This window comes from Eretmochelys imbricata, chromosome 1 (genome assembly GCF_965152235.1).
Source record: "Eretmochelys imbricata isolate rEreImb1 chromosome 1, rEreImb1.hap1, whole genome shotgun sequence".
Classification (NCBI taxonomy): domain Eukaryota; kingdom Metazoa; phylum Chordata; order Testudines; family Cheloniidae; genus Eretmochelys; species Eretmochelys imbricata.
Window position 1 is genome coordinate 271,649,537 of NC_135572.1, and position 22,080 is coordinate 271,671,616.

Consider the following 22,080-nt stretch of genomic DNA (forward strand, 5'->3'; position numbering starts at 1 on the left):
TTCACACTTGATGTGCCCCATGCAGGTTCTGGGGTGGCTGCCGAGGCAGCATGTGCCTCCTCTGCCATCCTGGAATCTGCATGGGGCATAATAAAAGCAAAAACTTCGCCACCAAACCCTGCAACTGGGGGTCTGTGGCTGCACCAGAGGAGGCAGAGCCTCCCTTGGCCTATTATACCCGCCGCCCATGGGTGGCAATGAAATTTTAAGCGTCACTGTTGACACTTCCATAGTTAGGCTGACATAAGCTACCTTCCACCCCGAAAGGTGTTCTGCTCATATCCTGTGAAGTCAGATACAGGTGTTGCTAATAGCCTGGGTGAGATTAGCACTCTCCCCTCCTGGACAGAATGAGTATTAGGACCCTCTGCTTCCCCACTCCCTCTTGTTTCGGTTACGTAAGCACCTGCTCTTGGCACAGTCATACCAAGAAACTATTTCCTGGTATTCAAACAAACTGTGATATTTTTAGCTGAAATTAACACACATCACTTGAGTAGGTGAGGCACAGACAGGAATGTGGGTGGGGAAAGCACTTTGGTTTTCTAGTGCTAGGAATTTTATAGCTCTTGGTCATTCCAGCCCTGGAGAGGACAACGTCAATACCTCTCCTCTCAGGACCACTCCTCTTTCACGAGGAACGCCCTGTATTCCTTCATAAGGAGTGGATTCGCTTTCTTTGAAATATGAGCATTCCTTTTCTCACATTCTCCCTATAATTTTCTAGGAAACAGAGAATCTTGGATTCTTAGTTCACAAGCAAGACAGAATCTTGAATTGAGGACAGAATTCACAATATGCTGTGGAACAAGAGCCAACGTCCACTGGAAGGAAGAGGCTTGTGTTCTGGTTCGCCTTTTACCCCTCTGTGCTCCTTGAGTTGTGGTTTAAGTTTCATCAAAAGGCAGCCCCCTACTCCAACTCCATACACAGTACCCCTTAAATCATACTGCAGCGCTTGTTCAGTACTGACTCAGACAAAAGCTTGCCACGCGCTGAGTCACCAACACCACTCTCAGCTATACAAGGGCTTTCCTTGGAGGCCTTTGAGGGTATATCTACACCAGGGGTGGGCAAACTTTTTGGCCTCAGGGCCACATTAGGTTTCCGAAATTGTATGGAGGGCCACTTAGGGGAGGCTGTGCCTCCCCCCAACAGCCAGGGGTAGTGTGGTGTGGCCCAGACCCCAACCCCTATCCGACCCCCCTGCTTCTTGCCCCCTGATGGCCCCCCTGGGACTCCTGCCCCATCCAACCCTCTGTCCCCTGACAGCCCCCCCACCGGGACTCCTGCCCCATCCATGCCCCCCCACTCCCTGTCCCCTGACTGCCCCCTCCAACCCACCTTCTCCTTCCTGACTTCCCCCACAGGACCCCTTCCCCCATCAACCCCCATTGCTCACCCTTTGACCGCCCCACCCCCTGACCACCACCCCGAACTCCCCTGCCCTCTATCCAACACCCCCCCCCTGCTCCCTGCCCCCCTTACCGCGCTGCCTGGAGCACCGGTGGCTGGCAGCTCTGCAGCTGCGCTGCCCAGAGCACCAGGACAGGCAGCCGCACCGCCCGGCTGGAGCCAGCCATCGTGCCACACAGAGCACCGGGTCTGGCCATGGCTCTGCCGCCCAGAGCATGACACCAGCGGCGCAGTGAGCTGAGGCTGCGGGGGAGGGGGAACAGCAGGGGAGGGGCCAGGGGCTAGCCTCCCGGGCCAGGAACTCAGGGGCCAGGCAGGAGGGTCCCGTGGGCCATAGTTTGCGCACCTCTGATCTACACAGCAATTAAACACCCAGGGCTGGCCTGTGTTAGCTGACTCAGGCTCACAGAGAATCAGGCTCTTGGGGCTGTAAAATTGTGGTGTAGATGTTCAGGCTAGGGCTTTAGCCTGGGCTTTGGGACCCCGTAAGGGGAGAGGATCCCATAGCCTGGGCTCCAGCCCTAGCCCCAACATCTACACTGCCATTTTACAGACCTGCAGCCCGATTCCTAGGAGCCTGAGTCAGCCGACATGTGCCTGGTGTGGGTGTCTAATTGCTGTATGGACATACTGGCAGTCACATATTGACCGGCAGGGCCAACCCTGCTTAGCTTGTGAGATCATAAGCCAAGGTGGAACGCACATTTATAGGGGTGGAACACCTTAGGATAGCAATTCCCAGTCTTTTTGTTAAAAGCTCCCTTACTCATGGGTGGATAAACACGCTCTCCCTCCCCACCCATCACCCTACACAGGTGCCAAGTTCCTACGGTTTCCTCTCCTTTTTCATTCCCCGCCCCCCTTCTCTTTGTTCCGGGTGGTTATTTTCAGTTTACTCCCTTTACTCACTGGAAAGCTCCATGCTGACTGAGATGCTCTCACAGCGTTTGTGCCGGTGAGCTGCTATTTGATCCTACAGGCAGTCATGCTAGAGATCACTGCAGCCGCAGGGAGAGAATGTCGATTTTAAGGTCATTTTCAGTAGGGGAAATCAGTGGATTCAGGGTCATACAACTCTTGCCCATCACCACTACTCTTCTTTTGCCCCAGCCCCTGTGACTAGTCTGGAATCTCCAACATCGGGAAGCCATGTTTTAAACATTGTCTCTGTAAGAAAGTGGCAGGAAGCATGGAGCACTGGGAATGTCTCACAGCTCCTGGGAATACAGAACCATAAAAACATTTTTGCCAGGGCAGAGGCAGTACTATTGTTAATGGCCAGAAGAGATGAAGACTCTCATTGCCTTCTCATACCATACTAATATTTAGAACGGACGATAAGAGGATTATGCAACAAACATGCTAATCAGCACGAGTTTGGCAGAGCTGGCTGTTAAGTCACAAGTGATAAAGCTACTAGGCTGGCAGCTCACTAATGAGCCCAAAAAAAAACAATTTACACAACAGGTGTAGGGTAGCTTTTAAAAAGCTGTTTTTTTTTTTTTTTTTTTTTTAAATCTATTCCTCCATCTGCAAAGCCAGGGTTAATTACCATTAGTTCAACTGTGTAGGGCTTACGGAGAAAGAGTTTATCATTGTGTAGCAATGTGTTATATGGGCCGCAGGTTGAGAACCACAGCGCCCCCTCGCCCAGAGACCCCTCAGAGCAGGGCCAGGAGCAGAGCCCTGTTACGCTGGGCACAGGACCCAAGCCCCACTGGGCACCAAAGACCCCTGATGCAGGACCAGGAGCGGAGCCCCACGTGAAACCTGGGGGGTGCTCCCATAGTTCCACCTACGCTGACCAGCACCCCATACCCCCTCATACCCAGAGCCTCCCCACAGACCTCCCAAAAGCCCTACTCTCCCACACCCTGCAGCACTCACAGACCCACTGCTGGCAGAAGCACTCCAGCAGGGCTGCCTGCCACTGTCTCCCCCCCGTTGGTCCTAGGCCCTGCCAGGCAGGAGGAAGAAATTTTGATTTTTTTTTAGGGCACAGTTGTGTGCTAACTAGGCTGCATGCGGCCCATGGGTTGAGAACCACTCATTTAAAGCTTTTAAAAGGGAAGGAGCACCTAGTGGTTAGAGTACTAGCATGGGTTGTTTTCCCTGTTCCACCACAATTCTTATGAAGCTTGGTGCAAACCACCACTCAGGGTCTGTCACCACAAACAACTGGATGGCAGCAAGCTGGGTGACTGTTCTTTTGCACCTTGCAGATGTTTGTTAATGTGCTTTCTCAAAAAGTACTACTAGATCGAAGTGCTGTAAGGAGCTGTTACATACCAGCAGGGTACCCACAAAGAGACTGTAGAAGGCTGATGGGGAGTAGAATCACAGCCAGCTTCCTGCGGGCTATTTGTTCCTGTAAACAAGCTCTTAGTCTGTGCTTCAATTCCCCAATTTGATAATGGGGATAACAGCACTTCCCTACCTCACAGAGGTGTTGTGAAGGTTAACTGTATCATTGTAGTAGAACATAGCCATTATATGAACATACCCCCATATCTCAATGTCTGTACTTTGACCTGTTAACCTTTTACCCCCAATCGGGGATATCGCAGATTATGTATTCCTTACACCACCTGTTCCTAAACTGAACTTCGCACCCCTTGATAATCTGTACCTTATTCCCTGGTAACCAGAAACTTCTATGCTTAAACTCTGTACAGTTTTCTTTTTATTTTAACATCTTAATAAAATTATTAAATCTGATCACCAAAAAGTCTTTAAATGAGTACTTAAGATAGTTTTAGGTAAATTTGTACATAAGATCACAGACTTAAAGTCCAGTATCCTGAGCTGTTCCTGAGACAGCAACAAATGCTTGAAGTCCCACTGAAAGTGTGAAACACTCCTTTACAATGACATAATGCTCTTGTGTCAAGCCCTGATGAGTTACAAGCTGTCACACTTACACAGGCTTCAACCAAGTGACAGAATTCTACTCTTTTGGGAGGGAGTGGACTCGAGAATTTGGCGGTGCACATCCATTTGAAGCTGCTTGGATGTTTGGTATGAATAAGTTGCTATTGTAATTGACCAGGATAAATAGCTGGTAAGGCAATCAAGGTTAATGATAAATATTATGCATCAGATCACCACCACCTTAGGCCTATGTTTATATTATAGGCAATAGAGCTTGTCAACGATTTGACAGAAGTATTGTTGGAAAATGCTATTTAATGTAAACTGAAATTTTGTAGGAATATGTTTGAGCTTGATGAACTTTCACAAGAAAGTTAGAACACTTGCTTTTGATAAACACTTCTACCTTAACTATCCCTGGCTTTTATATATTATATTTCATATTTAATGTTTTGACATTAACTGGTAATAAATCAGTTTTTCAGAATTTTTAAATTTCAAAATGTTGGCTTCTCCTTCCCATTCAGAACCCCCTCCGCCAAGCATACGCATTTCTAGGGGAAGGGAAATTCTTGCTTCTGACCAGCTCGGACAGACACTTTATAAACCACCCAGACAGCAGAATTATTCAGTTGCCTGAGGAGGTGGCATGTTTTAGAAAGTAACTGAAGAGCACCCTTACAGGGCATATTAGCATTGGTTTACTACTCGTGGGAATTAGAACCAGACTGCTGGTGTACTGAAAAGGAAGTTGAAAACTTTCTTCCACTTTTCACAAAAAGATTCGCTTGCTTCTTATAGTCTACTAAGCTCAGAAGCAATACACAAAAGAAGCACTATTGGGATAGAGAGGAAGAGCCAGAAATAGAACATCTGATAAGGATCCATTGCCATTCCTCCAGCATAAAGGGCTTCGCTGCTTGACTGTGTAACATTGCCCCCTGGCGTTGGCTCTCAGGTACAACAGGAGTCAGTGGCTACTAGTGGGAGCACAGAAAGCCATATACTAAGTCTCTGCCCACAGCCACTGCCAGCCTCTCTCTATTTTCGTGGCATTTCTCCTCCAGTGGGAGTGGACTGTATGAAGTCACTGCAATGTCTGGAACATCAAACAGCTGCCACAGAAAGCATGGTGATAGCATATGCTGAGTTGACTTCACAGTAAGGGTGTGGGTGGAGAAGATGTTGACCTACATGGGTGGGAAACCCCTTAAAACAGGTAACTTTGAAAGTTAGCAGAAATGGCACAATAAGTTATAATACATGGAAAAGCAAACTGATTTGTGGTTAAGCAAAATATATTTGGAGTTTTTGCCCCAGCATGAGTGTCTCTGTTCAAAGCGAGAACCCCATCCTGGAGCGTCATATGCATACCCTGGAAAATGTAGGGTGCTTTCTCAGTTTTCTTCTTCCTTTCAATTGTCTTATAAAGAGGCACTCGCTGAGGTTTAGATGGTGAGTGATAATAGGCTGCAGCATGATTGGGGGGAAAAGTGTCCATAGGGCAACATTTCACATTTAACCCCTATAAAAATGGGCTTTGCCAGGAGACTGCTGCTTCCAGGTCCAGGGGACAGTCCAGCTGCAGGAGAGGACTCCCTCTTACAGCCCAGCATTAGAAGTGATACCAACCCTCGGTAGGACGATGGGTTCCAGCATACTACCAGGGTGCAGGTTCAGTCTATGACCAAAGACAGTGTTGGAGACTCAAACATGATGGAAAAATCTCTTTCCAACTGGCCTGCCATTTACAAGTGTAGTTCTGGAGGCTTCTGATTTGATGGAAATACTGTGTGGTAGGTACCACTCCAGCCCATGTAAACTCAAAGGGGATACACGTTTAAGTATCTGGCTAACGGGCTTTCCTTTTCTTCATTTTCCCACCAGCCACCTTGTTCCTGACACCTGTAGCTCCCTCTGTGTCATCATCATCGGCCTCATCCCGGGATCGCTTCTTTTTCTCTCCCTGCTCCCGCAACTCCTGAACAAACAAAAAAAAACCCCCACAAGGTGAGCAATCACTCAAACTCTCCACATTCAGAGAGAAATTCAGGGCAATGGAGACAGATAAGGGATAAAGTGAAACATACCATACGAGCAAATCTCTGGGCTTCAGCCACACGCTCAGTTAGCATCATGACCTCCTCCTCCTGCGTGGGGAATACAGGCAGCTTCTTGCCAATGAGGTGCTCAATGCGCTGGAATAGTTCCACATCGTACCTGGTAAAATGAAAGCCTGTACAGATCAGTCTTCCCGGGAATACTTTGGTTCCCTTTAGCCACAGCCTCCACCCAGAGCCAGCCAGACGTACATGGTTCCTATCAAAGCTCACCACACTGAACCCTGTCTGCTCCTCAGGGCAAAAAAAGATGCTCTCTACTCATGCAGGAGGACGACAGGTGCGTCTGGATGGAAGAGGCAGCACACCCTGATGTTACTTACTGAGTGACAAAGGTGATGGATTTGCCAGACCGCCCAGCTCGAGCTGTCCTCCCCACGCGGTGAATGTAATCCTGAAAGCAAATATCTCAGTCAGCAACAGGATGTGCTCTGCCCAATACTGAACTGAAAACAGCCCCTGGAAGCGTGCTCTGTGCCCAAGTATACTGAGGCCCCACAAGCAGCAGGGTAAATGGCTATGCGGGGAGGACTATGCATTTCCCTAGGACAAAACAGAAGCCATGAGGGAGGGGAGAAACAATGGTCAGAACTTATGCTCAAAGGAGTAGCATGTGTAGCTCCCTGAAAATTGAGGGGGACGGTGAAAGCAGCTCTCTAGTTTGTTCTCTGGTATTAACCCATCTCTGAATTATGGTATAGGCCTATAACAGTGCCCCTCTTCATTTTTTCTTTTTCTGACAGTCAGTCAACCACACTGCCAAATCTGCAGGACAAAATTAAATCATGATATAAATAAGGTGAACTATCAAGGCATTTTTGGGTGCAATCTGTTGGATTGTGGAATGGTCTACGGGAAGTGGAAGTTCCATTGCTAAGGTAATTTAATACTAGACAAAAGCTCTGGAGAACATACAGTGGGAAACAGCCTTGAGTGGGCAAGACTAAATGGATCTGAAGTCTCCAAACTGATCTGAGGAACACTTGCTGGTTATATGGTACTAACTCATTTCCTCAACCGCAGTAAGGCAGATAAAGATACTTCAGCCACTTTTCTATACCTGCGCCATTGGCTTGTCACATGATTGCAAGAAATAAGAGGGGAAGAGGTCTGAGACAGTGAATTGCAAGGGGAGGTGTCCACACATAACTATTAAGATATTGGCCACTTTTGAAAAATCCTGGACTAGATGACCTAATAGGTCTATTACCCCTAATCTACCTGTAGTCTTTTCATAATACTCTGAAACCTTTCATAATTTAAGATCCTCAAGAACAGGGACTATGTACATTTTATTTGTTTGCAGTGTCTAGTACACCAATCATTACAGGAAACAATAGTCAATTTTAATTTCTAGAATACTGAATATTGTTTACCTAATAGCAAGTCTTGAGCTATGTGTTAGTCTTAACAAGGGATGCCATCAATTTGAAAGGTCACATCTGACAATGCTATGCCTTCCAGAGAGAGACGTCCTAAGATTTTAACAACTCTTCAGGTTTAGTAAAGTGTCTGTTTCAGTTTGATAAATTTGTACATTTTCACTGCACTCTAGTCTAGTCAGTTTCTCCCTTGCAAAGAGAATCATTATGAATACAGAAGAGAAAAACCCTAACACTAACTGACAAAAAAAAAATCGCAACATATAGAAACTGGAATCATTTTAAATTGGACCGTTTCCCAAGATTAAAGTTTATATTTTCCCTTTAGCATGATGCAACAGAAACTGGAATTTATCCTCCTGGCCCTCTCCCCACGCACAGAGAAAGCATCCCAATTTATCATGCCCCTGCTCTGCAGTATACACCAATGTACTCAAAAAGCAACACCAGGTAAAAACATCACCACAGAAAAGAAATGGTACAGCTTCATCTAGACAAGTGAACTAAGAGCTCCAGTCAGCAGAGTAGAAAGTCTTCTGTAGTGAGCTTCGGTGATCAATCTTAAGCCTCAGGTGATAGGAACCCTCCGTTATCAAGATGAGTATCTCACCTTGGAATGTGTGGGAATATCAAAGTTTATCACAACATCCACATGCGGGATGTCCAGACCTCTGCTTGCAACATCTGTAGCCAGCAGAATGGAACGGGCCTTGGCCTTGAACTTGTTCAGGGACCCCAGTCGCTTATTCTGTGGTAGTAGAAAGAAAAATAAAGAAACAAGTTTATAACTTGAAAGTTAAGGAATCAAACAGCAAGAGACTGAACCTACTCTTGTTAAACTATTGTTATCCTTCTGTATACAGAAAGATTAGGAGATTAAGCTTTCACCTGGGACAACTGATACTGGTACACTGGAATTTGGTGGCTGCATGAGCGTTAAATTAAGCTCTAGGGAGCCAGTCCTACACATGTTATGGTCTCTTTCCTCTCGGAGATGGTCATGACACTGTGACACATCCTTATCTCATATACACCTACACAGCAAGGGTGGGATAGGCTGCTACCTGACTCATCTGTCCATGGAGGGGTATGGCAGTGAAACCCAAGTTGCGGAGCAGGAGAGCTGTCCTTTGAGTGTTGTTGCAGGTACTGCAGAATATCATGAAGGAGTTCCCAGCCAGTTCATTCAGGATATAAACCAGGTAACTGTCCTGCAAGGATCAACGAACACGGCAGTGGTACAGACGACATGAGAGCAAAGGGCAACTTCAATCATAAGCCAGAGAAGGTGGGAAAGAGCAGGAGAGTAACTATGAAGGAGGAGCAAGAATGGCTTTGAGGATGGGGAGAGAAGAGGCATTACCTTGAATTTGGAGGGGATGAAAATATAATGCTGTTGCAGTTTTTCAACTGTCTGGTATTTGGAGGAAACAGCACATTTAACAGGGTCCTTCAGTGCAGCACGCTGGAGCTTTTGCACCTGAATGAAGAATCAAAATAAATCGGTATTAGCAAGATGCTAATCCTCCAGCAACATGGCTCTACGGCTAGGTCTACACTACGAGCTAGGAGCACGATTCCCCTGCTTGTGTACAGGTGCTAGCTCTCAAGACTGTGAGACCACGAACGGCAGGGCAGCCACAGAAGCACCGGTAGTGGAGGCACGGCTGGGCCGTGCCAAGTATGTACCCACCAGTTTCAGGCAGATTTGTACTCGACACGGCTAAGCCATTCCTTCACTGCTACGCCACTATTTATATTGGTGCTAGCTCAATGAGAGCTAGCACGAGGGAGCATACATACTCGAGCAGGGGACTCACATCCCTAACTCACAGTGTAGATGTAGCCTTAGGGAGGAGGAAAGGGGGAGTAGAAACATCTATCAGATAATCCACTACCCCTTCCCCCACTTTCAGCACACACAGGCTGATCTGAGAAAAGTTATGCGCTCACCTTCTTGGTCATGGTGGCAGAAAAGAGGAATGTCCTCCTGTCTCGGGGAATCACTTTTAGGATCTTATCCACCTGTAAAAGAAAGAGGGGAGGCAAAACCTGCTATTGAGGCACAGCAGAAGTCAAGACATGTGCCCCTTCAAGTGAGTGTTCCAAGCAGAGAATGCAGAGAACATATGAACACAGGGCCATATGCTAATCTGTCTGATATGGGAGGAGTGGCCATCCCAATAAACCCCTTCCTTCTTTTAGGAGAGCCATATAAAATGAAGCTTCATTGTGGGCTGGGACACCTAGACAGTCACATGGACTCCAAAAGTCAATAGGCAGTATATCTGCAGGAGTGCATATATCAGCATTGTGCACCTAATAAGGAACAACAAGAGAAACATTTAGAGAAGAATCCAAAAGAATTTAACAGAGATTAGATCATTTCTAAAGTGTTTAAACATTGTGTAGAATTTAAGAGCGAATTCTATGGGATGTTAAAAGTTCAATATTATTTACTATTAAGTTCTGTGGGATAGTTTAATAAAGCTACAGCAAGATCTTATTTTCTATTACAGCGGTTCTCGAACTTCATTGCACTGCGACCCCCTTCTGACAACAAAAATTACTACACAACCCCAGGAGGAGGGACCAAAGCCTGAACCTGCCCAAGCCCTGCCACCCCAGGGGGGCGGGAAGGCAAAGCTGAAGCCCAAGGGCTTCAGTCCTGGTTGGGGACCTGTAACCTGAGCCCTGCTGCCCCGGATAGTGGGGCTTGGGCACCAGCTTCAACCCCAGGCCCCAGCAAGTCTAATGCCAGCCATGGCGCCCCATTAAAATAGGGTAGCGACCCATTTGGGGCCTGACCCACAGTTTGAGAACCGCTGTTCTATTGAGTCTTATGGACATTTAGAATAGTTTCCTTAAGATTGTATTGATTTCATCTGTTAAATTCTACAGGACTTTTCCTTTAGGGCGGGTATCATAGTCCTCACCTCTGTCTCAAAATCCATGTTGAGGATCCGGTCAGCTTCATCCATAACCAGGTACTTAAGAGCTCGCAAGTTGAAACCTTTTGTGTTCTCCAGATGGTCAATCAGACGGCCAGGTGTTGCTATCAACAGACAATCAAAAAGAAAGGTAAAGGTGACAGCAATGGGAAAAATGCCCCAGAATGCAGTCCACATAAGGAGGGAAGAGGCACTGCAAGTGAGGAGGGCAGGACTCTGCTACAGAGTTGGCGTCTTTTGCTTAAGATTGTAAAGGCAGCCACAGCAATGGGGAGCTGTGCTGGGAACTGAAGGTGGCTTGGTGAGAAGCCAAAGCAGACTGATTTTCCCTGGAGGACCACCAGACCAGGCCTTCCAAGGGAAAAAGTGGGCCAGATCAGAGGCATCCTGAGAAGAGCTCTAGACCATGGTGGTTGAGTTCCTAGGGGAGAATGGGAGACCAGTCGCAAGGCAACTTGGCTGGACAATTTTGAGATGAGCTTGCATTGCATCCACTGTTCCTTCTTCGAAGCCAAGAGGAACACACTGAGGTTACACTCATTACTCCCTCCAGACACATACAGGCACTTCTGACAACCAACACCGCCATTCTGCATTCCTTAGGATGCCTGTGATCTTATTACAAGCATCACTCTACATGTGGATTTCTTACCAATTATAACATGGGGCTTCTTGGCTAAGGTCAGAGCCTGTGACATCATGTCAATTCCACCCACAATAACTGCTGTGGGGAAGAAGAAAGGCAGAGTGAGTCCCTCTGGAACAGAACCAGTACAAGCCACCACTATAACCAACCATCTACCTAGTCCGGTTCCTTCTCAAATCCACCCACAACTTATGTATAGGAATTAAAAGCCATTTATCTTAATAAGAATTCCCTTTAATTTCATTTTGGCATCCCTGACCAGTAACTGTCTTCCCTCAGATATCCTAATCCAGATTTCGAGTCCCCAGATCATTTACTGTCATGGACCGATGTTTTCCACGGTCACAAAGCTAGCTGCAAAATCCCCCCCCCGCGTGCTACTAAGTTTAGCTGCAAATCTGTGCACTCATTCAGAGTTCCTAGCCCTTATGGTCGCAAACTAAACCTTAAAACATCAGTTTGAATATGGAACTGATGCAGGGAGTCTGCAAAGAAAGCCTGATGGGTGTGAACTCCCCTATCCAGTTCATTGGGGTGATGACTCATATTTATGGCTGACAATCTAACATGTGGTTATGGGTGATCCTCCCCACTTCCCTCTTGGGAAATGTCCACTGCCTTGATGTACACCTCAGAGAAGACAGATTGCTCCACGCTCTTTCACACTGAAAGGTTATATACCACCACCACAAATACTACCCCCTCACCAATGTTCCTTTCCCAACCCCACTCCCATGCTCTATTCCTCTATCTCCCCTCATTCCAAACTCTCTACTCCCTTCCTTACAGTTCAACAGCTTTCTTCTACTCCCTCAAATTTTCACAGTAACATCCAAATACTGTACAATTCTGAGGCCCGTTAGAAGGCCACTCACCACTCTGGACACCAATGGAGGATCCAAGAGCTTCAAACTGCTCTGAGATCTGGAAGGCGAGCTCTCGGGTTGGTGTGAGGACAAGAGCAAAGAAGCGTTGGGGTGTTTCCAGCAGTGTCTGCAGGATGGGCAAAGCAAAGGCCCCTGTTTTTCCAGAGCCTGTCTCTGCCAGCCCAATGATATCCCGGCCTACAAGGGGAAAGGTGGAGGCAAAAGACTGTAATACTCGAGCCTAGAGAGAGAGAGGCCCTCCCAGCATCGTAAGAAAAGAGAACCCTATAATGAGATTTGAGAGACCTGTACCAGCAAGTACTCACAGGATTGAGAAAAGAAGGGGTGCAAGGACACAGCACCCGAACAGGGATCCTCCACAGATCTTTGCAGCGTTTAAACATGGTTTTATTTCTATGCAACTGTTAACTTGAATGTCACAGTCCCTTTCATTTTCCCCACTAGGTTCCAAGCAGTGTATAGCTTGTCTTAGAACGTCAGGTCGCAAACCCTCACTTTACATTTCACTAAATCCAGCCATTTTATACACTATTCCCCTCATATGTTTAAATATGTCTAAAAAATTCATCAGTCATGAAGTGACAAAGGTAAGGAAATCTGGTCCAATTTTAGACACGTTCCATGGCTTGGGAGCCTTGCTGTAGCAGTACCAACCTTGCTTTTGCCAAGATACCAGCTGTTCCGAGCCACATGTTAAAATAACCCCAATCCTTGCCTTCAACAAGGAAAGTTCCTAAAGTGTAACTAATTTTAGGAGTACTAATACCTAAATGTGGCTTTTATTCAAATGCACTGTCAATATGTAAGTAATAGGACAAGACAAACACTGAAAAAAATAACTCACGTTTTAAAACATGTTATTGAATTGTCTTCCTATCCCCAATAGTATTCACTTTATGAATATTCTAGTGAATGAGTTTAGTGACAGGAATGTTAGCTAAAAACATAATTGAAATCAGCAGTTACAGGATGTTCACAGAAAGCCATTTTGAATGAGCAATTATTCACTCTGGAAAATCTGATTCTAAGATACACCTTCTTTTAAGCAGAGAGCAGAAATGTACCATGCATCTATTAGGGATGTAAAAGGTTAACCAACCATAACCGTTAACCCCTAACCTGCGCCAGGCCAGCAGGAGGGACCTTGGTTAATCAGTTACACAATATAATTTTAATCGTTTAACTGGTTAACTTTTTAAATGATATTTACATCCCTAGCATCTATGTGACTAATCAAAACAGCTGAAATGTCAAATATTCACTACAAACTGTTAATGAAGTTGCTACAGAGCAAGATTTATTTACTGGCATTAACTGGAAAACAGTTTTGAGAAAATCATGATATGCACTAATATTTTGCAAAGAGGAAAAACAAAATTTGCTGAATTATGTGCTATGAATTTTTCATCCAGCTCCATTAAACAGCATGTTTACCCAATGCCATATTTTAATAGTGCACTTCAAAGGTAAACGGCAATACAGGGAGTGAGGAATACTGTATCCATCTAGTATCGCAGGGGAGTTTAGGGAGATAGACTGTCAGATCTGAACTAGAATCTGGACAGGATACAGAGTAAACATTCATACTCCTGTGGAGAGTGAAGAATTGTCTTCAATCATTTCAAGAATTAGAGAACCCTACAAGATTCACCCATATTAAGTCTACACCCTTCTTTCCACACCTGTTCGTGGAAACAGACAAGCAGACTCTGCTCACCTTGGAGAGCCACAGGAATAGCCTCAACTTGAATTTTAGTTGGTGTCTTCCATCCCAACTGGTCACAAGTTTCACATAGTACATCTGTTACTCCCTGAGAGTGAAAGAAAAAAGGGGACAAACATCAACAAATGGCCAACTACCACCAAGCCAGCCAATCAAATGAAGCTAAGTCCCTCCCAGCCAGACTCCAACCCACTCAACCCCTGGACACTCAATGCTGCAGCCACAAACTTTGGGGATCGCTTTTAAGGAAATCCCTCAACTTTAAAAAAAAAGTCACAAATCTGCCTGAAAAAACACATTTTTTTCCAATTCATGCATTTCACAGCACTTTGTATACAACCAGTTGCATTTCCCCATGTCTTCCCTGTTACTTGGCTGTTTTTTTCCCCCTTCATGTAGAAACAGGGCAGAGAAAAACATTTAAGAACAGAATAAACTGAGTTTAAAAGAGAAGTTACCTGGGAGCAGAGGGCTAGGATAGGTATAGCATCTTCATCTACTTTAACAGCCATATTTTATGTTAATAGCATCTCTTTAGCTCTCCTATCAAGGGTAATTGAAGCCCCAAATGAAAGCTGGACACTTTGCCAGTTAATACCCCCCACTCCCTTCCAGGATACCCCTGACACAGAGAGGCAAACAGCGCCAGCACAACAGGAGGCCTGTGTGTTCAGGTCCCACAGCAAGTGCTGGCACCAGGTCTCCTTTAAACGCTCCAAGATTAAGCAGTAAGCAGCAAGACTCAGCAGCCGGGGAAGGGCACAGGGTGGCACCAGGCACGCAGAACAGGAGGGCTCGCTTTGGTGCTTGGCCCCGAGGCCGCCCTCCCACCTGAGCACCGCACAGTCTGCAGCGCGCGTCTCCTCCCCGCGCGCGGCGAGCCGGGGCCGGGCTGCGCGGTCCTTCCCGCCCCACAGATGAGGAAGGGAGACAGAGGGACGCGCCCCAGGGAGCCGGGAGCAGAGCAGGGAACTGAACCAGGGTCCCAAGTCCCGGGGTCCAGAGCAGGGCGGACCCGGGCAGGAGACGCCGAGCCCAGGGGAGAAGGGTGCGGGGAGTTCGGTCTCTGTTTCTCTCACCAGGTCCTTGAAGCTCCGCAGCTCTTCCACCGCCTCCTCCGCTGCCCCGTGCTCCGCATCCGCCGCCATCTTGGGCTTCACCTTTGACCCCCCCCACCGCGGGGAGCGCCGGGACATGCGGTTTCCCGAGAGGCGGCACTTCCCAATGACGTCACATACGGTCTCCTGGGCGGTGGGGGAAAAATCCGTCTCGAGGCACGGCCAATCGGACGCGGAGCATTGTGCGACTAGTTGTCTGCACGCAGTGGGCCTCCAGCCAATCAGAGAGCGCAATGGGGTGGGGCGCGCTGCGGACGGAGCACGTGAGCCGCGTTCCTGCCTGGCTCTCGAGCGGTGCGTGTGATGATAATATGACGGCGGGGGGGGGGCGCTCTGGGAGCCAGTGTGGCCGCGGCGCCCTGCGCGTGTGCCGGGTGTGACCGTGTGCGCGTGCGCGGGGGGAGGGCGATACGTGTGGGGGTGAGTGTGTGTGTGTAGGGCGCAGTCGGGGGGGGTTACATGGGGCTCCCGCCGAGGGTCAAGCCCCGCTGGGGCGGGCGCTGGTTTTGTGAGGGGCAACTCTGTCCCCCCAGGCGGAGCTGACCTCCGGCGTCTGCATCGGGGTGTGACCTCGCCGGCCTGGTCCGCTCTGCACCCGCCGCGCCTCGGGGCCAAAAACCTGCTGGTGGCTTTTTGGCCCAGCCGGGGGCAGGAGCTCCGGGGGGGGTGTTACTGCCCGGGCGGGGCAACAGGGTGTGAGCGCAAGGGTCGCCCGAGCATCACTATCAAGTTGCCCATAAAGTAGGCGAGAAAGGAAGCGGAGAGCTCAGCGGCGTCTCATTTTGGTGCTATCAGTGAATTGTGCTTGGCAGATTCCACCGTCCCCACCGATGCGTGGTGTTGTCAGAAGGCCAGAGGGGAAGAGCAAATCAGGACTCCTCATCCTTCCCTCCAGAGCAGCAGGAGCTTGCTGTGCTCTGGTGGTGGGTTGGGGTGAAAGGAGGAGATGGCCTAACTTGGTTATCATGCACATTGTGTAAAGAGTTGTCACTTTGGATGGGCTATCACCAGCAGGAGAGTGAATTTGTGTGGGGGGGTGGAGGGTGAGAAAACCTGGATTTGTGCTGGAAATGGCCTAACCTGATGATCACTTTAGATAAGGTATTACCAGCAGGACAGTGGGGTGGGAGGAGGTATTGTTTCACATTCTCTGTGTATATATAAAGTCTGCTGCAGTTTCCACGGTATGCATCCGATGAAGTGAGCTGTAGCTCATGAAAGCTCATGCTCAAATAAATTGGTTAGTCTCTAAGGTGCCACAAGTACTCCTTTTCTTTTTGCGAATACAGACTAACACGGCTGTTACTCTGAAACCAGGGAGAAGACAGAAATACCAGGGAGGTGCTGAGGAAGACTCTTAATAGAGGCTCAAATTACATGTATATCCCAAATAATTTAAAAAAAAAAAGGACCAAAAAGTGCCACGATGGCTGAACAACGGAGTAATAGAGGCAGTTTGTTGCAAAAAGGCATCCTTTAATAATTGGAAGTCAAATCTTTAGGAGCATAAAATTGGGTATGTCAAGTATCAAAGTGTAAGGCAGGCCAATTCAGAATGTGAAGAGCAGCTATCTCAGGACACAAAAACTAAGAGCAGCATTTTTTGTAAGTACAGCAGAAACAGGAAGCCTGCCAAAAATCAGTTTAAAATAATTATTCTCAAATGAAATAGACTATAAGCAACAAAGGAAAATAAATGTTATAGAATTCTATAACAGATTTGAAAGTAGCTATACTTGAACAAAAATACGTCAAAGAGAAACAGTAAAAGTAAAATTCATTTGCAAATTTAACACCATTAATTTGGGCTTGAATAGGGACTGGGAGTGGCTGGCTTATTACAAAAGCAGCTTTGTCTCTCCTGGAATTGACACCTCATCTATTATTGGGAGTGGACTACATCCACCCTGATCGAATTGGCCCTGTCAACACTGGTTCTCCACTTGTGAGGTAACTCCCTTCTCTTCATATACTAGTATATTTATGTCTGCATCTGTAATTTTCGCTCCATGCATCTGAAGAAGTGGGGTTTTTAACCCATGAAAGTTTATGCTCAAATAAATCTGTTAGTCTTTAAGGTGCCAAAGGAAAATAAAACATTCATAACTCACTTATTGGCACTTGAAGGGAAAAATAAAATCTTTGTTCATGGTATCTCTATTGAATATATTAAAATCCATGACAATATTCCATACCAATATAGGTGGCGAAAAAAGCCCTCAATTAATGTTTAGGGTTTATATTAATGAAAATTATGTTTAGTGAGATCATACTCTTCAGTAGCTACCACTGCCTGATCATTGAAGATAAAGTAAGATAATCATAATAAAACAATAAAAACAAAACAACCCCCAGAGGCTCATCATAGTCCAGAAAGATCTACTTCTTGTAGTTGTAAATTACATGGAGTTTAGCAGGGTAAAGTGTAGCCATGGTATCTCTAGTGTAAATGTACTTAAATCTTCTTTCAGAGATTGAAACCTCATGCTTCTCACTTGTTTCAGTGGAAACATCAGGGAAATAAAAAGTCTACAACCTTGATAGACAGTTTTCTTTCCCGGAGAAGAATAGAAAACAATATCATTTTACATATTATTTCCTTTGCAGTAGCTTCATGTCATATGATAATGCAAGAGGGAGATAAGCAAAATGGCTTTTGTCTAGTTAATGCAGGCTCAATGCTTTCTCCAGTTAGTTCTTCAAATAACATTGATAAAACTGCTAGAGATTCTCTCTGTCCCCTCTTAGGGTATGTCTACACTACGAAATTAGGTCGAATTTATAGAAGTCGGTTTTTTAGAAATCTTTTTTATATATTCAAGTGTGTGTGTCCCCACAGAAAATGCTCTAAGTGCATTAACTCGGCAGAGTGCTTCCACAGTACCGAGGCAAGCGTCGACTTCCGGAGCGTTGCACTGTGGGTAGCTATCCCACCGTTCCCGCAGTCTCCGCTGCCCATTGGAACTCTGGGTTGAGATCCCAATGCCTGATGGGGCTAAAACATTGTCACGGGTGGTTCTGGGTACATATCGTCAGGCCCCCGTTCCCTCCCTCCCTCCGTGAAAGCAGCAGCAGACAATCGTTTTGCGCCTTTTTTCTTGAGTTACCTGTGCAGACACCATACCACGGCAAGCATGGAGCCCGGTCAGGGAACCGTCACCGTATGTCTCCTGGGTGCTAACAGATGTGGAACTGCATTGCTACACAGCAGCAGCAACCCCTTGCCTTGTGGCAGTAGATGGTGCAATAGGACTGGTAGCCGTCATCGTCATGTCCGAGGTGCTCCTGGCCACGTCGGCCAGGAGCGCCTGGACAGACATGGGCGCAGAGACTAAATTTGGAGTGACTTGACCAGGTCATTCTCTTTAGTCCTGCAGTCAGTCCTATTGAACCGTCTTATGGTGAGCAGGCAGGCGATACGGATTGCTAGCAGTCGTACTGTACCATCTTCTGCTGGGCAGGCAAGAGATGAGGATGGCTTGCAGTCCTTCTGCACTGTCTGCTGCCAGCCAAAGATGTAAAAGATAGATGGAGTGGATCAAAACAGGAAATAGACCAGATTTGTTTTGTACTCATTTGCGTCCCCAGCCCCCCCGTCTAGGGGACTCATTCCTCTAGGTCACACTCCAGTCACTCACAGAGAAGGTGCAGCAAGGCAAATCTAGCCATGTATCAATCAGAGGCCAGACCAACCTGCTTATTCCAGTAAGAACAATTACTTAGGTGCACCATTTCTTATTGGAACCCTCCGTGAAGTCCTGCCTGAAATACTCCTTGATGTAAAGCCACCCACTTTGTTGATTTTAATTCCCTGTAAGCCAACCCTGTAAGCCATGTCGTCAGTCGCCTCTCCCTCCGTCAGAGCAACAGCAGACAATCATTCTGCACCTTTTTTCTGTGCGGACGCCATACCAAGGCAAGCATGGAGGCCGCTCAGCTCACTTTAGCAATTAGGAGTACATTAAACACCACATGCATTATCCAGCAGTATATGCAGCACCAGAACCTGGCAGAGCGATACCGGGCGAGGAGGCGAAGTCAGCGCGGTCACGTGAGTGATCGGGACATGGACACAGATTTCTCTGAAAGCATGGGCCCTGTCAATGCATGCATCATGGTGCTAATGGGTCAGGTTCATGTGGTGGAACGGCGATTCTGGGCTCGGGAAACAAGCACAGATTGGTGGAACCGCATAGTGTTGCAGGTCTGGGACGATTCCCAGTGGCTGCAAAACTTTCGCATGCGTAAGGGCACTTCCATGGAACTTTGTGACTTGCTTTCCCCTGCCCTGAAGCGCATGAATACCAAGATGAAAGCAGCCCTCACAGTTGTGAAGCGAGTGGCAATAGCCCTGTGGAAGCTTGCAACGCCAGACAGCTACCGGTCAGTTGGGAATCAATTTGGAGTGGGCAAATCTACTGTGGGGGCTGCTGTGATGCAAGTAGCCCATGCAATCAAAGATCTGCTGATATCAAGGGTAGTGACCCTGGGAAATGTGCAGGTCATAGTGGATGGCTTTGCTGCAATGGGATTCCCTAACTGTGGTGGGGCCATAGATGGAACCCATATCCCTATCTTGGCAGCGGAGCACCAAGCCACCGAGTACATAAACCGCAAGGGGTACTTTTCAGTAGTGCTGCAAGCTCTGGTGGATCACAAGGGACATTTCACCAACATCAATGTGGGATGGCCGGGAAAGGTACATGACGCTCGCATCTTCAGGAACTCTGGTCTGTTTCAAAAGCTGCAGGAAGGGTCTTTATTCTCAGACCAGAAAATAACTGTTGGGGATGTTGAAATGTCTATAGTTATCCTTGGGGACCCAGCCTACCCCTTAATGCCATGGCTCATGAAGCTGTACATAGGTAGCCTGGACAGTAGTCAGGAGCTGTTCAACTACAGGCTGAGCAAGTGCAGAATGGTGGTAGAATGTGCATTTGGACGTTTAAAGGTGCGCTGGCGCAGTTTACTGACTCGGTTAGACCTCAGCGAAACCAATATTCCTGCTGTTATTACTGCTTGCTGTGTGCTCCACAATATCTGTGAGAGTAAGGGGGAGACGTTTATGGCGGGGTGGGAGGTTGAGGCAAATCGCCTGGCTGCTGGTTATGCGCAGCGAAACAGCAGGGCGGTTAGAAGAGCACAGGAGGGCACGGTACGCATCAGAGAAGCTTTGAAAACCAGTTTCATGACTGGCCAGGCTACGGTGTGAAAGTTGTGTTTGTTTCTCCTTGATGAAACCTCCTGCCCCTTGGTTCACTCTACTTCCCTGTAAGCTAACCACCCGCCCCTCCTCCCTTCAATCACCGCTTGCAGAGGCAATAAAGTCATTGTTGCTTCACATTCATGCATTCTTTATTCATTCATCACACAAACAGGGGGATGACTACCAAGGTAGCGCAGGAGGGGTGGTGGAGGAGGGAAGGAAAATGCCACACAGCACTTTAAAAGTTTACAACTTTAAAATTTATTGAATGCCAGCCTTCTGTTTTTTGGGCAATCCTCTGTGGTGGAGTGGCTGGTTGGCTGGAGGCCCCCCCACCGCGTTCTTGGGTGTCTGGGTGTGGAGGCTATGGAACTTGGGGAGGAGGGCGGTTGGTTACACAGGGGCTGTAGCGGCAGTCTGTGTTCCAGCTGCCTTTGCTGCAGCTCAACGATACACTGGAGCATATTGGTTTGATCCTCCAGCAGCCTCATCATTGAATCCTGCCTCCTCTCATCACGCTGCCACCACATTTGAGCTTCAGCCCTGTCTTCAGCCGGCCGCTTACTCTCTTCAGCCCGCCACCTCTCCTCCCCGTCATTTTGTGCTTTCCTGCACTCTGACATTGTTTGCCTCCACGCATTCGTCTGTGCTCTGTCACTGTGGGAGGACAGCATGAGCTCGGAGAACATTTCATCACAAGTGCAGGTTTTTTTCTTTCTAATCTTCACTAGCCTCTGGGAAGGAGAAGATCCTGTGATCATTGAAACACATGCAGCTGGTGGAGAAAAAAAAAGGGACAGCGGTATTTAAAAAGACACATTTTATAAAACAATGGTTACACTCTTTCAGGGTAAACCTTGCTGTTAACATTACATACATAGCACATGTGCTTTCGTTCCAAGGTCGCATTTTGCCTCCCCCCACCGTGTGGCTACCCCCTCAACCCTCCCCCCTCCCCGTGGCTAACAGCAGGGAACATTTCTGTTCAGCCGCAGGCAAACAGCCCAGCAGGAACGGGCACCTCTGAGTGTCCCCTGAAGAAAAGCACCCTATTTCAACCAGGTGACCATGAATTATATCTCACTCTCCTGAGGATAACACAGAGAGATAAAGAACGGATGTTGTTTGAACGCCAGCAAACATACACTGCAATACTTTGTTGTACAATGGTTCCCGAGTATGTGCTACTGGCCTGGAGTGGTAAAGTGTCCTACCATGGAGGACGCAATAAGGCTGCCCTCCTCAGAAATCTTTTGCAAAGGCTTTGGGAGTACATCGGGAGAGCTGCGAATGCCAGGGCAAATTAATCCTTTCGCATGCTTGCTTTTAAACTATGTATAGTATTTTAAAAGGTACACTCACCGGAGGTCCCTTCTCCGCCTGCCGGGTCCAGGAGGCAGCCTTGGGTGGGTTCGGGGGGGTACTGGCTCCAGGTCCAGGGTGAGAAACAGTTCCCGGCTGTCGGAAAAACCGGTTTCTCCGCTTGCTTGCTGTGAGTCATCTACAACCTCCTCTTCCTCATCATCTTCTTCGTCCCCAAACCCTGCTTCCGTGTTGTCTCCATCTCCATTGAAGGAGTCAAACAACACGGCTGGGGTAGTGGTGGCTGAACCCCCTAAAATGGCATGCAGCTCATCATAGTAGCAGCATGTTTGGGGCTCTGACCCGGAGCGGCCGTTCGCCTCTCTGGTTTTCTGGTAGGCTTGCCTCAGCTCCTTAAGTTTCACGCGGGACTGCTTCGGGTACCTGTTATGACCTCT

At 47.5% G+C, this 22,080-nt stretch overlaps 1 protein-coding gene across 2 annotated transcripts; it reads right to left on the reverse strand.

Annotated features, from left to right (window-relative positions):
* Positions 1–4,584: 4,584 nt before the first annotated feature.
* On the reverse strand, positions 4,585–15,170 carry DDX47 (DEAD-box helicase 47). 2 transcript variants are annotated; one of them, XM_077831311.1, is made up of 12 exons: positions 15,076–15,170; positions 13,991–14,084; positions 12,262–12,379; positions 11,393–11,464; positions 10,726–10,844; positions 9,743–9,814; positions 9,153–9,269; positions 8,854–9,000; positions 8,400–8,537; positions 6,731–6,801; positions 6,378–6,507; positions 4,585–6,268 (listed from the first exon to the last, which is right to left on the reverse strand). In XM_077831311.1, exons 2-12 carry the CDS (start codon positions 14,072–14,074, stop codon positions 6,140–6,142), a joined length of 1,197 nt encoding a protein of 398 aa, XP_077687437.1. In that variant the 5' UTR covers positions 14,075–14,084; positions 15,076–15,170; the 3' UTR covers positions 4,585–6,139. The 2 variants fall into 2 exon arrangements, with proteins under 2 accessions (XP_077687437.1, XP_077687428.1); XM_077831302.1 differs by having other exon boundaries at positions 12,262–12,450; positions 15,076–15,164.
* Positions 15,171–22,080: the final 6,910 nt, after the last annotated feature.